The sequence below is a fragment of the Leucopleurus acutus genome (genome assembly GCF_964270905.1).
Source record: "Leucopleurus acutus genome assembly, chromosome: 12".
Classification (NCBI taxonomy): domain Eukaryota; kingdom Metazoa; phylum Chordata; class Mammalia; order Artiodactyla; family Delphinidae; genus Leucopleurus; species Leucopleurus acutus.
Genome location: NC_139154.1, coordinates 33,796,898 through 33,813,147, shown reverse-complemented (window position 1 = coordinate 33,813,147; position 16,250 = coordinate 33,796,898). Strand labels below are relative to the sequence as shown.

The 16,250-nt window shown below is 48.5% G+C and overlaps 1 protein-coding gene across 2 annotated transcripts in view; it reads right to left on the bottom strand.

Moving 5' to 3' along the window:
• ASAP2 (ArfGAP with SH3 domain, ankyrin repeat and PH domain 2) overlaps positions 1–16,250 on the bottom strand; it is a 156,796-nt gene that overhangs the window by 82,233 nt on the left and 58,313 nt on the right. For both annotated transcript variants that reach the window (XM_082851598.1, XM_082851599.1), the window contains exon 3: positions 2,162–2,307. In XM_082851598.1, the coding sequence (XP_082707724.1) occupies positions 2,162–2,307 (146 nt within the window). The remainder of the gene's footprint in view (positions 1–2,161; positions 2,308–16,250) is intronic.

Sequence of the window (16,250 nt, the reverse complement as noted above, 5' to 3'; positions counted from 1 at the left end):
GATGCTTGGGAGCAAACCGTCTGGAGCCTTAGGCGGCTGAAACATCTCTAATTCGAATTTCACGCTCAGGTGGTGGGTCTCATTCCAGGTTAGAATTACGTTCCTTGGGATTTTAGTGGCAATGCTCCGGGCCTTCAAGTTTTCAGGGTCACCTGCTGAGACACCGATGGCATTGTGATGCTTAATCCTCCGTGTGCTTTCTGAAAGCGGTTAAGATCTTTTGCAATTTCACAGGGGGGTGCCTTGGGGCAGGTCCTTTTCCCTTACTGTCCTGGGCCCTCCCATCTGGAGATGAAAATCCTTCAGTCTCAGGAACCATCTTTTGTTCTGTTGCATTCACGGCATCCTCCTCTGTTTCCTATTCTCTCTTTCTGAAAACGCCTGTCAGTTGGATACCGGACCTTGAGAATTAATCCCTGACTCGTCTTTCATCTATTTCCCACTCTTTTGTCTTTTTTGGTCCTTTTGATCTATTTTCTGAGAGATTTCTTTTACTCTAACACTTCTCATCGGATTTCCAATTTTATATTTTCTTATATTGATTGTCTCTCCCCTTTTTTAACGACAAGCTTCATCCCATTCTCTCTTCTGATTTCTCTGAGGAATTAAGTATAATTTCTTTAAAGTTTTCTTCTGCTCTCTGCATTGTCTCTGTTTTCCCCAAGTTCTTTCTTCTGTTTATTTTGGTCTCTTTCTTTCTGGAGGCCATTCATTCATATTTAAGAGAGAGGCACGAAGCAGCTGGCTGGCAGCTCAGGGGGTGAGGAAGGGGCTTACCCCCCGCCCCCCCGCCCAGGGTCTGGGAGATGAGGCGGCGGGCTGATTTTACACTAGACGACCCCTGACACGTCAGCATCTATAGATCTTCCCCAGGACCGTGCAGCTTCCCCAGTTTTAAAAAAAAAAAAAAAAAGCTCCACTGTGACTCAGTGGTGAGGCCCTAACAAGCCGTGTGCCAGTGTCTGGGCAGTGGGGCTGGAAAGGGGCTGGGCTCCACTGTGTGCCCTGCATGCTGTCAGCCTGTTTGGGGCAGCAATAAACGGGTGACAAACCTGACAAAGGCCCCAAGAGATTCCAAATTAACCCGAGTAAAAAACTTAAGCACAGCAACAGCTTTTTATATTTACCACTTCCAAATGAAACACTTTACAAGTGAAGACAGGGAGGGAGACCGAGAGCCTTCATGATCCAGTTCTTTCCCTTCCTCCTTATTAACTCATACATGTGTCCCTTGCTCCTGCCCTTCTACAAGCAGACTGACAGACCCGCCATCATCACCGCTTCAAGAATGATGAGCTATTTTTTCACTTGTTATAAGCTTGCTGACAGGAGAAATGAAAAAGACACTGTTGTTTGCGACCTACACAGAAAGCATTATTGAGTTCTTGACCTGGTCTGCTTGTCCACGACCTTTGGGAGAAGCTGGGGGAGAAAAACAGGAAAGACATGCCGGGACCATCCCGACGTACATGCCCCTTGTGGAAGAAACCGCTCAGCAGGGTCCCAAACCCCCTCTCTGCTCAATTCTTCAGAATTCTGCTCCCACAGTGAGGACGGCACAGCGCTGCCAAGTGCAAGGAAGAGTCCATTCACCCACGTTACCGAGCACCTACCGCAGGCAAGAAGTACTCAGTCCGTATCTCCACTCACTTAAAAAGTGAGACTTTTCTTAGGCTCTGCATGTGAGGGCATAAAAGGCCTTTAAATATTCACGGTAATGTCTGTGCTCTGATTATAGGTTACCTTGCTGTGTAAGACGGGTCTGAAACATATTTATGAAATATTGTTAAGTTTAAATACCTACTATAATTATCAGAAACAGACTATTCTACACAGTTTAGGAACTATTGAAAACTGAAGTCAGAGGCCCTTAAGAAGACGAATGCATTTATCCATTTTGTGCCTCAGCTGCACAGCTTTAAAATGCCGAGTTAAATCTGAAAGTCTTGTGAGAGTAAAAATCACAATTCTAAAAATTTATTCCAAAGTGACCTCACGCGTACAGGAAATACAATTCTTTTCGGTACCACAGGAGCTATGAAACGTATTCCTCGTGTTCCAAACAAACCTTCATTACCGTCTAGGGAGCTACCTTCCCAGCTAGAGCGACTTCGGGCCCCTCCCACGCTGCCTGTTCGCTGCACACGATCATGACACTTACCAGGTTTTTGAAAAGCGCCGTCAACTCCTTTGTAAACACTGAGAACTTCAGGAAGGCGCTTCCCAGGTCCGGGTCATCTCTGCACACGCAGTTGCCCCCGAACTTCTCCAGAGCCTGGGTGTACTGCTCTTCGTTTTCCACGTGCGCTGCAACAGCAACGGGAGAGGTGCTGTCAAGGCCTCAACCACTCTAGCCCTGCCCCCCACCAGTTTCTTGTGGATAAAATCGAACACATTTACAGCCTGAAAATCTGAGAAAAGCCAAGTCACACCGCGAACAGAAATAACTCTGCTGTCCTGACAACCACCCGTGGTGCCAGCGACGGATCCCAAAGAACAAGCGCAAGGACCAGGAGGGAGAGAGCCTCGCACGAGTGCCACAGCCTCCAGCTCCCGGGGTGAGACCCCCGGGGACGCCCACGCTTCCCCATCTCCTAGGACTCCTCCGTAGCCCACACGCTGGCAGAAGACACAGAACAGACCCAGTCCTCTGCTGGAACCCAGCCGCTGGCGTGACGCTCACCCAGCCGCATGCCCTAGCTTCTCCTTTCAACACCGGAAAAGCCACGGTCCTCAGAGCACAGGCCACAGGCCAGGGCGCCACTGCCCGTGACACATCCTCTGCCTGGGGGTCTTTCCGTGCCTCTGCCCCACGTCCCTGGCACCTTCCTGGACTTGCGCTCAGAGTGTCACATTCCAAATGTCCAACTGGTAAGCGTGGTTCCCAGCACACTGGAAGTGCTTCCAGGGTAGGGACTAAGTTTTATTCATCTTTGTGCTTGAAATATAAGTAAGACAAGACGCATGTCGTTTGATCAGAAAAAGCAAAAGCTGGTCATCCATCTGAAGGTATATATGACCATCATCAGGCTTCAAAGCAGCACCTTAAAGGGTGAAAAACCCGGATTCCGGGTCTCCAGCTCTGTGGTTCCCAGGCCCTGTTGGACGTCGAAATCATACACAGATCTCTGTCAAACTGTAGAAGCTGGAGTCCCGTCTCTGAGTCAGAAGCTGGGGTGGGAAGGGGACACAGGTAATTCTGGTAAGCCAATGTGGCTGGACACGATTCCCTCACTTCTGGGTCAAGCATTTTTAAATGAATCCAGCCAGTCTGTAATAAAACAACTTCCTGGCATGGACATTTGATTCCTGCTCCCTCATCACCCCAATCAGAAATGTAACACGACGACTGTACAGGCACATCAGTGCGGGCGGGCGGGCGTGTCACCTTGCATGGGGACTCCACTGGGCAGGGTCACACACCCCCCTCAGGCTGCCCACGTCTTCAGAATTCTGCTCCCACAAGGAGGACGGCACAGGGCTGCCAGGAGGCCACAGAAAGCCTTAGTGCTGCAGCTTCTTTGCCAAAGAACAGATCCTGAAAAGCCCCTGGCAGTGCCCCAATCAACTCCTCAGGGCAACAAAACCACTGTCGGCAGTGCTGGTGCCTGGGCCTGACAACCGGAGCACACAGGGGACATGTGCTTGCGGAAGGCGGCCCTGGGGCTGAGCCGGATCCCCGGATCCATGGACCGTGTGTCCACCGACCCTACCAGGCAAGCACTTTGCCCTCGACTTCCGGGGGCATTCGGGTGCCTTAGGGGATGCCTGTGTGGATCTAACAAACACAAGAGAACGTTAATTTCACTGTTTAGGCCCTTTTCCTTTTCCTTCTTTCTATTATTATTATCATCTTTTACATCCCAGAAAAGAGCCTGAAAGTTCTGGATACATTAAATGTATTTCTTAAACTATACTCAGCAAACGACTTGAGGCAGAAACACACACACACACACACACACACACACAGCGTGACGAAGGGGCGGCAGAGCAGGAAGAGCCCTCAAAAGGTCTGGGCTTCAAGCCTACGCCTCCCAGTAAACGTGCACGACCTGGTAACACACGTATTTACTCCCTCTGGCGCTGTCTCAGCCACGTGAAGGACAAAGACCCCACGGGGAGATACTCACAGGGTTAAGGTAAGAATCAAAGAATGTGGGTGAGGATAGGCAGTTCAACCACACCCAACACATACACGCCCACCAGAACTGACAATAGTTAACAGCAGCACAGATGTCATCTGTACTGAGCACAAATGGTCTCCATATGTTTTTTCCTAGACTTCACAACAACTTATATATGACATGCATTATTTCTCACAATGCTGAAAGGAAACTGGGACTCAAGGAGATCAAGTAAGCTGTCCTAGGAAACAGGGCCAGAAAGTGGCAGAGCTGTGGTGCAAACCCAAGTCTGTCTGATCCCGAAGCCCATCTGTCCCCGACTCTACTACACTGATGTGTGTTTCCTTCTAAAAATAGCTTACCTTGCCACAACCAAAAGTACCCAAGTTTTAGATTTTTAAAATTCCATTTCAGAGGTGGATCAGTTACACCTATTTTGTTCGACTTATAATTCTAGAACATGTGGTCAACAGTGAAGGGCAGTTCCTTTCAAACCACACGCTATTTTATAACTATTTCAAAATTGGTCGTCAAGATGTGGGCAATTCCAGTGTGGTTTTGGAAGGGCGTGGCAGCCACAAGCAGACATCTGGTGCTGATGTCACTCCCCTGGGAGAGAGAAACAGGAATGCGGAGGCTAAAGTTACCTCGGGAGCCAAGTACTGCCTTCAAAATGATCCTGGACCCTCACAGCTGCTCTAGGTGAGCACCCACAGGGAGGAGGCAGAGAATCAGCTTCAGTAAAGGCCGTGAGGTGGCCTACAAGCCTTTCGTTCAATGAAACTTAATAAGACTATAAGGTGTCAAAGCATCATCCTTACTACCTGTTGAGTAAAGTGGGGTTCAGAGGGGTTTAATGATTTGCCCAGGATCACACAGCTGGAAGAAGGTGGGGAAGGGTCAAATCCATCCTGTGTTCACGCAGGCTGCCCCCAGCCTGTGACAACCTTGGAGAGAGGAACCTGCCTTCTCTCCACGGGCAGTCCAGCAAACCAGCAGAGGAGAAACAGCCAGCGAGGCTTCCGGTTCTGGCACCAGGAAGGACAGATGCACTTCCTTTCATCCCTTCTTCTGGGCCTTTCAACTGACCACATGGTATCGGTCACGTTTTTTTATAAAAATTCTTTCCCTTTTTTTTTTTTTTTTTTTTGCGGTACGCGGGCCTCTCACCGCTGTGGCCTCTCCCGTCGCGGAGCACAGGCTCCGGACGCGCAGGCCCAGCGGCCATGGCTCACGGGCCCAGCTGCTCCGCGGCATGTGGGATCTTCCCGGACCAGGGCACGAACCCGCGTCCCCTGCATCGGCAGGCGGACTCTCAACCACTGCGCCACCAGGGAAGCCCCTCTTTCCCTTTTAAATCAGCAAAATAATGTGTTGATCCCAGCAACCCCAGTGGTGATCAATGAGTGTTCTGGATCATTGTCACCATCATCTCATGTATTTATATTTAAATCACTTTGATCCACTGTGATCACTGTTTTCTGATGCTCAAACTGTCCCAGCTTAGGTCAGTGGGAACCTCTTTACGCTGATCTAGTTGGAGTTTCTAAGACAAATTTCTCTTCTTGCAAACAACTTTAAAGCTTCTTGATAATGACCACAGCCCCGTGTCTCCGTGTCTCCCTGTAACAGCTTGCCTGGTGCCCACTGTCAGCACAGTAAACGCCCCGTAACTACATAGTATCCGACTGGCCTACTGCTCCATGTCACCCAAAGTCTGAGATGTTCCTACTAGAAAGTCCTTGAGTGTCTTTATTTTCCTTTAGCCAAAACTAAATTTAAAATAGGAACCTAAAATAAATGGCTAGGGAATAAACTTTCTGGAAAGAATCCAAACTGGCTCTATCATCTCTTATTTACAGAACTGTCAAAACTGTGCTTCTAAAAAGAGCTCCCTCTCCCACCTCCCCCTTATTCAACTGTATCTTTAACTCTGGTTCTTATTAATGAACCAGATCCAAGAATCTTTGATGTGGGAGGGACTTGGGAAAATGAGAACCGGAGTTGCTGAGACCACAGCAGATGAGACCCCAGTTTCTCCCCAGTTCTAATCCCACAGCCTCCCATTTCCCACACCTCACTACACAAAGGTCAGACCTTCCACCAATCCATGCAAGGGGATGAAATGAAAGACTAACAGAAAAATCTGCTACGGAGCCAGCGAGCATGTGCACACATTGCATTTAGAGGTGAGGGTTGGGCCTTGTTGTGTGCCTTCCAGTTTACTTGATTATGTCATTTTTAAAAACTGATACGGGCTTCCCTGGTGGTGCAGTGGCTGAGAGTCCGCCTGCCGATGCAGGGGACATGGGTTCGTGCCCCGGTCCGGGAAGATCCCACATGCCGCGGAGCGGCTGGGCCCGTGAGCCATGGCCGCTGGGCCTGCGCGTCCGGAGCCTGTGCTCCACAACGGGAGAGGCCACAGCAGTGAGAGGCCCGCGTACAGCAAAAAAAAAAAAAAAAAAAAAAAAAAACTTGACACCAAGAAGAAGGCCCAGTGCATATAGGTCAAGCAAAATTGTTGGACCCAAATGGGGAAAAGGCAGCCTTTTTACTCCTGCTCAATGGGCCACAGCACGGCGGGGGAGCCAGCCACCTGCCCAGTGCTGCCGAAGGACAAGAAGGGTCCCACGGCCAACTCATCTCCGCCAGCTTCAAGTCCACCTGAATGCCTGCTCCTCGCTGCCAGCCTGCAGCGGGTTGTGATGGCGTGCTGGGTGCACACGAGACGAGTGCGACCCATGTCTCAGGACAGATGCACCAACACGTGCACGATGGCCTGTGACGTGCTGGGGCTGAGGATTCAGAGACGCCAAGAAGGGGACGTTTGAGCTGGGGCTCCAAGGTCAGCTGGGAATTTCCAGACAGAGACGAGCAGGAACAGGAAGGTATCAACCCCAGGGGAACAGCAAGGAGTCCTGTGTGTTCAGAGGCTGTGGACACTTGAGTCTCAGTCTTCGAGCCTCCGCCTGCACCCAGCTCCCGACGCAAAGCCATCTCCGGGCAGCACCAGCCTCCCCGTCCTACCCACCTGGGGCCACTCCTGGGTCTTTACAGTCCGAAGGATCCCGAAGAGAAAGCCAGCCCAGAGACCCCTCTTTACAGACAAGGACGCCAAAGCTCAGAGCGGGCGCTGACTTGCTCAAGCTCACACAGCTAGTCGGCAGCAGTTCGAGAACTAGAACTCCGCTTTCCAGCCTCCGGTCCGCGCAAGTCCTCCCAACCAGGCGAGGAAGCGTTTCTTCATTTGCTCGCCACATGGTCACTATTCTCGGCTCTAGGCTAACAGAAATGTGCTACAATCCTCCAGCCAAGCACACGCGCTGGTAATCCGAAGTCCAAGTGCCCTAACCAGAGACAAATGGGGGTACATGTTGGAGGTGGAGGGGGAGGCAGCCTGACGGTGCTCGCCTTGGCCAGGACCCTCCAACCCCCCGCTCCTGGCCACGCAGGGGTCAGGCTGAGGTAAACTCATCCACATCACTGCACACGCCAACCATCCACACAGACAGCCCCGCCAAGGGCACGGTTTAGGAGAGACATATGTTCTCTGCAGTAGAGCTTTATAAAGACCCCCCCAGATGAGGATTAATATTCAAATGTGAGCCACAATTGTAACGTCAGGATAATCTGCGTGACTCAATGTCAAGGAGGCCAGGCCACTTCCCCTCAAGCTGTCAGCCCCGCACATCACCCGATCTAACTCTCGGCAGACAGCTCCTGGGAAAGCAATTTCCTGGAGTCAAAGATAATCCCCGCTTCTCAACAGGATCTCTACCCTGTGAACACCTCATGGGAGAAAACCATTTTTAGCACTTTATTTCTAGACTCATCCCAGATAAAAATCTTTCCATTCACAATTTGGTAATCTGCATTAAAAGTTTTAAAAACATTTTTTGCCATCCCCTCCCACTTCTAGAAATCTATCCTAAAGAAATAATCAAGTGATCAGAGATGTATGTGCAGAACTGATAAACTGAAAATGTATTAAGCTCCAACAAAATGGAAATGGTTAAAGAACAGTGTCTCTACAAAATGGAATATGATGTAAGCTTTTAAAATCATGATGTAGGAATATGGTCAGGATAGAATGCCAAGTAAAAAAAAGGCAGGACACAGAACTATATATTTCATCTCAATTTTGTAAAAGGTAAAATGTAGAGAAAGGCCGAAAGGAAAGGACATCAAAATGCTAAGGTAGTGATAAAAGAGCAGGTGCTCGGCACCCGGAGGCTGGTGCAGGCCAGGTGCTTTCCGTGCATCGTTGTACCCTCCTTGAGGGGCATTTCGCAGAGGAGGGGACAGACTGTGGTGGCGGAGATACCTAGGCCAGGCGGAAGCTCCGAATGGCCAGGGTCACAGCCCGGGAGACCTCAGACCAAGATTGCAGCTCGGCCCCTCCCATCTCACAGAGGGTGGCATCTGGCCAGGCTGTGACTACGTTCTAATGCTTTTCTGAATTTTTTAAATGTTCTAAACTAAGCTCATATTATCTTTATAATCAGAAAACAACAACACAAGGAATAAACAAAATAGAGAAACCTGAAATGTCAGCCCCAACGGCTCAGTTACCTTGGTTCTCCGTGCCTACTGAGGGTATCAGAATCTGTCTTTCTCCACCAGTTTCTCCTGCACAAGTTGACATGATAGAGACAGCCTTTGCAACCTAACCTGAGCATCTGCATCGTCTCTGGTAAGACACGAGCACCCACCACCAAGGGTCTGATGAGAACGCCCACCCGATTTCACAAACCCTCAGGGCCCCGCTCAAGCCGGGCACATGGAAAGATGGCCTTGCCCCTGGGGCTTCACCATCGCCATTCCACCACTCTCTCCAACACTCTGCGCTCCCCCTACTTTCTTTCTTTCTTTTTTATTTTTAAATAAACTATTTATTTTTGGCTGCGCTGGGTCTTCGTTGCTGTGCGCGAGGGCTTTCTCTAGTTGCGGCGAGCGGGGGCTACTTTTCATCGCAGTGCGCAGACTTCTCATTGCGGTGGCTTCTCTTGTTGCAGAGCACGGGCTCTAGGCATGCGGGCTTCAGCAGTTGTAGCTCGTGGGCTCAGTAGTTGTGGCTCACGGACTCTAGAGCTCAGGCTCAGTAGTTGCGGCACACGGGCTTAGTTGCTCCGCGGCCTGTGGGATCTTCCCAGACCAGGGCTCGAACCCGTGTCCCCTGCATTGGCAGGCGGATTCTTCACCGCTGCGCCACCAGGGAAGTCCCCCTGCGACTTTCAAAACTTCATGCAAAACTCATATCCATCAAGACTTTCCTGGGGCGTCCCCTCTGACCTTATGGGGACCTCTTGATTGTTAACACAGGATGTACCTGGACTGGTGATGTCTGGCACAGGCAGCCAGCAATGGAGTTAAGAAGGTCAAGGTGTGGGCTGGCTATGAAAATGTGTAAACTGTTGTCTGTGATCACCTGATATCCTTTGATCCTGCCCTATATGAAGGACAACAAAATGACACTTGGAGTCTGTGTGAATAACTGAACACAACCCCAGTTACTTCTCGCTAAAACTCCTGCAGCAGCGCACCTGGGGGGACGGGGAGTGCTAAGGAATCAAGACTGACCTACTGGATGAGGTACTGTTTACGCTGGTTCTCTCTGTCCCTCTTTAGCTATGTTGTAGGCTCAGATGACAGAAACCTATCAACGTTCAACGTTATCGATCCATCCTGTATTTCCTGAATACCCATCAGTGGAGAACTTCCCTGGATGCCAGCATAGAATCCAATGGTGGTGAAAGCCTACTGCGCCGCAAGCACTAACGAATGCAAAGATGCAGGACATGGAGCCCCTGCATCCAAGGAACAGCTTCCAGTGAGAGACACACGCACGCCAATCAATTTGGCGCAAAGACAGGTTGTAACGAGGATGACCCTGGAGGAATTCGGGGTGCCTCGTACGGCCAGAGCACGGGGAGAGTCCACAGATGACGTGGCTGGAGAGGCAGGAGGGGGCCAGGGGAAGGACTTCATCCCAGGCACCCCCAAAAGGTTGCAAACTGACAGGATAAGACTTGCATTTAAGAAAAGTGAAATTGGAGGGGACAAAGATGAACCAGGCTTGGTACCAGCCAACACACAATTTAGTAAGACAAAGACAAATTAGCGAGACAAAGATAAACATGCAATAACAATCCACGTGGTATACATGACAGGAGGGGGAAAAGAGGACATTTTCTGGGGCCTGCGGACAGGAAAGGCTTCTCAGAGGAGAAGCTTACAGGAATTTTCCTTCAGAATCCAACAGAGGATGAGATTAAAACTGGGCTGCCAGCTGCTTGCCTCATCCAACTCGCCTTATCCTAGGAGCTCCTTCAAGTCAGAGGAGACAGGGGCGCCTGCTAATGAACTGGCAGGGCCCCCCGTGAGCCGGGAGCCCCCAGAGGCCGGGCAGGCACAACAGGGAGGTGAGTCAACATCTGCTGGATGTGGACCACCAGCGATTAGAAACTTTACATGGATCACACTGACGCCCTTTGCTGGCAAAGCCATCTGATGAGCTATGTTACAGGACGTGCGTGTGGCCACTGCATGGTGTGCTCAGCCTTTCCCCCTCTGTTTTTACCTCACTGTACCTGAGGGATACAATTCCCATCACTTACAGCAGACGCCCCCAGCCCACCTCCACGGAGAGCACAGCAGACCAGGAGAGAAGTGACTCCTGTGGCCTCAGGGACAAGTAGCCCCCTGAAAATCAGTGGTCTCAAAGCCCATGTAACAACCATTCACAGAGGGGAGACTTCACCCATTTACAGAGTCTCCTTCATCGTCACCACAACTCTGCAGGATTTTACAGATGAGGAAACACGTTCAAACATATTTGCTAAATAACGTAGTCAGTGTTTTACAGTAAGTAAGGCAAATAGCCAACTCTGTGATGGTATCCCCATCCACAAACCATGGGGGTTTGGCTACATGAGTGGTTCTTTAATCTTCTCATTATCACAGACAACAATAAAAATGAGAAGAACACTGTGGATTATCTTTTTAGGAAAAGGTATCCTTGCATAATTTTTTGTACAATTTTTGGGATACAAGGACCCTTTAGGCCTGTCCATAGACCCAACACACCAGGTAAAAAGCCCTAGCCTAGATGAGCATAAATCCCCTACCAAAAAATATGATGACCATGTTAATCAAATTTAATTAAGTATGATCATATTTGATTATGTACGAACCACGTATAATTCAAGTTAATACTTGGGACATTAAGTCACAGATCTCAGCATACCTTCGGATGAGCTATCCTTCCATGATAAATATGTTGATCACAGCTGCCGGGATTCCACAAATTAGCCTTCTAAGTTCCAATCATTACCCTTAGCCATCAGAGAAGAGACAACGAGAATCTCAGAGCCTCATCACCGAAGACGTCTCAAGGTCTCCGAGTGCACGTCCCCACCTCCCCCTGCAACTTCCCTAGAGACAGAGGGCCACCAACCAGCCCTCCGCCGGGACCCTTCCCACACCCAGCTCACCGCTGGGGCTGCTCCCCCAGCTAACTTCCCCCTCAGATATGAGTCAAAACCTACTCTCATGAAACTACCCAGGAGAGAGGAACAGATAACATGTCTCACTTCCTCAGGCCAGAGGAAAGCCTTCAGATGCGCCTTCTCCCACTCTCCCCAAGCAAAGACATCCTAGGTCCTTCCAACACCCCTCCTACCACAAGGTTTCCAGCTCTAGCATGAGCTTCCTCCTAAAATGTTGCTCTTACAGCACAATAGTGGGACAACTAACTGCCTTTTTTAGCAGCACTACATACTTCCCTAAGGTCACCTGTGCTCACCTTTGGCACACCTGTCATGTACTGGCTCCCACTGAACTTGTGACCAGGCAAAACCACCTGGAGGTTTTTCATCAGCCATATGACACCTAAGATGCTGCTATGGCGTCGCTGCTCGGTGTTTCTCCCCTGTGCACCCTCGCTCACATCCAGGCAGTGTGGCGCCGTGGGCACAAGGAGAGACTGGGAAGCACATCTGGTTTTGAATCTCAGCTCCTCTAACTGCCAGCTAGACAGCCCTGGGCCAATCACTCCTCTGTGCCTCACTGGCCTCATCTGTAAATGGAGTTACTGATAGTACCTAACTCACAGAGCTGGTGTGAGGATTAAACTTATGTATTTATTTATTAGCACAGTGCTTGGCATACAATCAATACTCTATATGAGTGTGAGATTTCTTATTATTGTTATGTTTCCACTCAACTTTATGAAAGTACATCAATACAGATGTATTTTCTTTGCTTTATCATCATTTGTTACAATCTATTCTTTTTTTTAATCACAGATATGGTATACACACATCCTTTGTATCCTCAGTTTTACTGTCTGAACGCTTCATCATAAGAATTTTTCTTCATGTTGCTACATAACCATAATTCCATCAAGTAGCTATATTCTAATTTAGTTATAGGAGGCTTTCAGTTTTTCACTTTGATAAGCAATGCAACAACGCAATGAGCATCCCCAGTAAAGATTTTATTTTTCTTGATGTGCACGGCCCAACTGCTTTCTAAAAACTCCATGCACCAGCTTTCAAGGCCACAACAAAGTAGCAGAAAACCAGCTTCACTTTATTCTTGACAAACACTGCGGATTATAATTTAGTTATTCTCTTATGTAACAGGTGGGAAGTCATGCCAGATACAGTACCTTCTTAACGCACAATGAAATTTCACTTCCTAAACAATTACATATATTTCTTCTGAACTGCTCTATCCTAATTATGATATGGCAATAGAAACAATTCTGTGTTAATTTAATAGCCACATCCTAATTAGCATTGCAAACCACAGGGAGAAACACACACAAAAATTCTCATTTTCTTTTGTAGGCAGAAGATGGTAAGGGTTTGACGGAAAATTAGCATTTCTTTCTTTGCATTTTTCATTTCCAGGATGTGCCAATTTCTCTAAAAAAGGGTAAAGAAGGGATATCCCACTCTCGGTAAGAATAGCTCCACCAAGTCTTTAAGATACAGTAATTCTAGAGAAGTGAAAATCAAAGTCTCTTGTTGCTTCCTTCTTGATAAAGATGAATTTTTCCACCCACTGATATGTCAAATAGCTGAAAAATGTTAGCATCAACTTCTTGGGGGGAAAAAAAAACACCTATGAGCTGAGACAGAGATTGGGAAAGTTTAGACTAAGAACAGTATTAGAATAAATATGAACTGGGTTGTTTTTTTTTTTAAAGAGGTCAGATAGTCTATTGTAAGTGGGAAAAATTACTGTAGAAACAGTTTCTCAACAAATCATCATCATAAGTGCTTTTGCAAACCTGTACACAAGACGTTCTAGAAAATACATCCAGCTGTGTTGTCACCCTTTTGAAAACTGGGAGCAAACATAGTGTACTTGCTATTGTGTAAGAAAAGTATTGTTTTGCATATATTGGGAACATACTGATAACCTTTTGGCTCAGTCCAATGTTTAAAGTCGGGGGGAGGGGGCAGGGGTGTCTAAGGTGGTATTTTCAAGACCAGCAGCTTCACCATCACCTGGGAACTTATTCAACTAGCAAATACTCAGGCTCCATCCTGGACCTACTGAGCCGGAAACTCTGAGGGTAGAGACCAGCAATCTGTGTTTTAACAAGATCTCCAAGGGACTCTGGGGTGCTGTCAAGTTTCAGAACCGCAACTCTAAAACGGGGGTTGGCAAACTTTTCCTAAAAGCAAGAGAGAGAGATTAAAGGATTTTGTAGGCACCAAGAGGCAATACAGAGGTTATTGGGTATATATGTGCTAAGATGCTAAAAACCATGCTTAGCTCACAGGCTGTAAATAACACAGCTGGCTACTCCAAGACATCTCAACCACTCCCCCGCCCCTTCCACATACATAAATCCGTATAAATCCTGTTTACCCCTAAAATTTTAAGTTGATCTCTCCTACACTAAGAGGAGAGTGTAAGAACTTACAGCAGAAACGTAATAACATACAAATGAATATTACTGACATGTACTATGTGTCTGCCGGCCTCTGTGCTGACCACTGCAGGGACACACAGGAGGTACATTTGCAGCTGTCATGCTGTTCATGTGTCCAGAACCACATCTGTCACTTTTTCATGTTACCTCAGTTACTCGTCACTAACAAGCCCATGAAATATTAATACTCTCCTTTTACATATGAGGAAACTGAGGCTCAGAAAGATAAGCAACTTTCCCGGCGTCACAGACTTTCTGAGCGGCACCGCCAGCTCTGACTCCAGGGTTCCTGGATCTTAACACCCATGTGCTCTTTCTCCTAAACCACACCGCCTTTCAGAACAGGTCATGGACCTCAGGGCTTGTCATCTAACTGGGGGGCAAAGATCAACAGACAAAAAACTATTTATAAAGAGCAAGATTTAAAGAGAGAGTAGAGTCTGCAATATTAGATACTCTTTCAGTTTTGGCTGAAAGAAAAATCAAAACTGATTCAACCTCAAAACTCACAATTCAGAGGGGGACTGTGTTCAGCAGAATGCTGTTCCCTCCCTGACAAAGATGTCCACTCCTAGCCCCTGCAGGCAGGGATACTGTGCCATCCGAGGTTGCAGATGGAATTCAAGTTGTTAATCAGCTCAACTGGAGATGGGAAGATTATCCTGGATCACTGGGTGGGCCCAATGTAATCACAGGTCCTTAGATGTGGACGAGGGAAGCAGAAGAGTCAGTGTCTGCTAGGGACTGAACTGTGTGTCATTCCCCTCCTCCGCCCAACCAAATTCATACGTTGAAGCCTTAACCCCCAGTATGATGGTATGTGGGGGGTGGGCCTTTGGGAGATAATGAAGTTTAGATGTGCTTAAGAGGGTAGGGCCATCAAGATACGATTAGTGTCCAGAGCCGGCTCACTCTAGCATGCCTACGCTCTCTGTCTCTCTCTCTTTCTCCACCACGTGGGGACGCGGTGAGAAGGCGGCTCTCTGCAGGCCAGGGAGATAGCCTTCACCAGAACAAGAGCATGCCGGCACCCTGATCTCAGGCTTGCAGCCTCCAGCACTGTGAGACAAGTGTCTGTGGTTTAAGCCTCCCACGCTGTGGTATTGTCACGGCAGCCCATGCAGACTAAGACAGCGTCAGAGTGACAGAGCGTGAGAAAGACTCCACCAGCCACTGCTGGCTTTGAAGATGGAAGGAGGCCCCTAGCCGAGGAACTCAGGGTCTTCTAGAAGCTGGAAGGGGCAGGGAAACCTACTTGCTTCCAGGAAGGAAGCCAGCCAGCACCTTGATTTCAGCCCAGTGAGGCCAGTTTGGACTTCTGACCTCCAGAGCTGTAGGTGAATCAGTGTCATCTGAAGGCGCTCCGTTTGTGGTAATCTGTTACAGCAGTCACAGAAAACTAATAATACCGAGAGTTAAAGGAGGCTGAAACCGCGTCAAGTCTCAGCGTCAAGTCTCAGCTCGATGGAGACAGCTGCGTGGGCCTTCAACAGGCGCCTGGGACAGGAGCGCGTGCGTACAGACCAGGAGCAGGCCCAGATGGGAGACTGTGTGAAAGACACACACACGGCTGTGACACGCTCGTGCAGCAGGGAGCCACCGGTCAGCCTGGAGCGGAGAGAGACTGCAGAGGGCAGGGAATCACTTAGAGATCAGCTGGGGCCAGCCCATGACCAATCAGGACACTCGGCAGAAAAGTCCTGCTGGCACATAAATTAAGGAACATGAGACAGGAAAATGTACACAGCAGTGTGAGGCATAAATACTAAATTATTTTCACTGTTCTTTTAATAATGCATAAAACGAGCATTCTTCCTATGCAAGCAGTCGCCTAAGGATGTTGAACACTCTAATGATGGAACCACTTCGGGGACTTCTCCTGGAACTAACGGCAGTCAGAGCCAGAAGGATGGTAGTTACAGCGCTCCTAACCGAGGTGGTCGCCAGCAGCTCAATCCCTTACTGAATATGCCTGGCTCATTTCCGACATCTAGTTCTAAAGAAGTTTAATCTATCCTTAAATTCCCCCACTAAATATATTCAAAAGAATGTGCTACTAAAAGCAGCTCTAGAGAAGAGATCCAAAATGCTGTGAACGATGTCAGCAACTCGCAGGAGAAGGTACAGGGCTTCCTCAGGTGACTCTTTTGAAGGAGACAACACTTGCTCTGAAATAA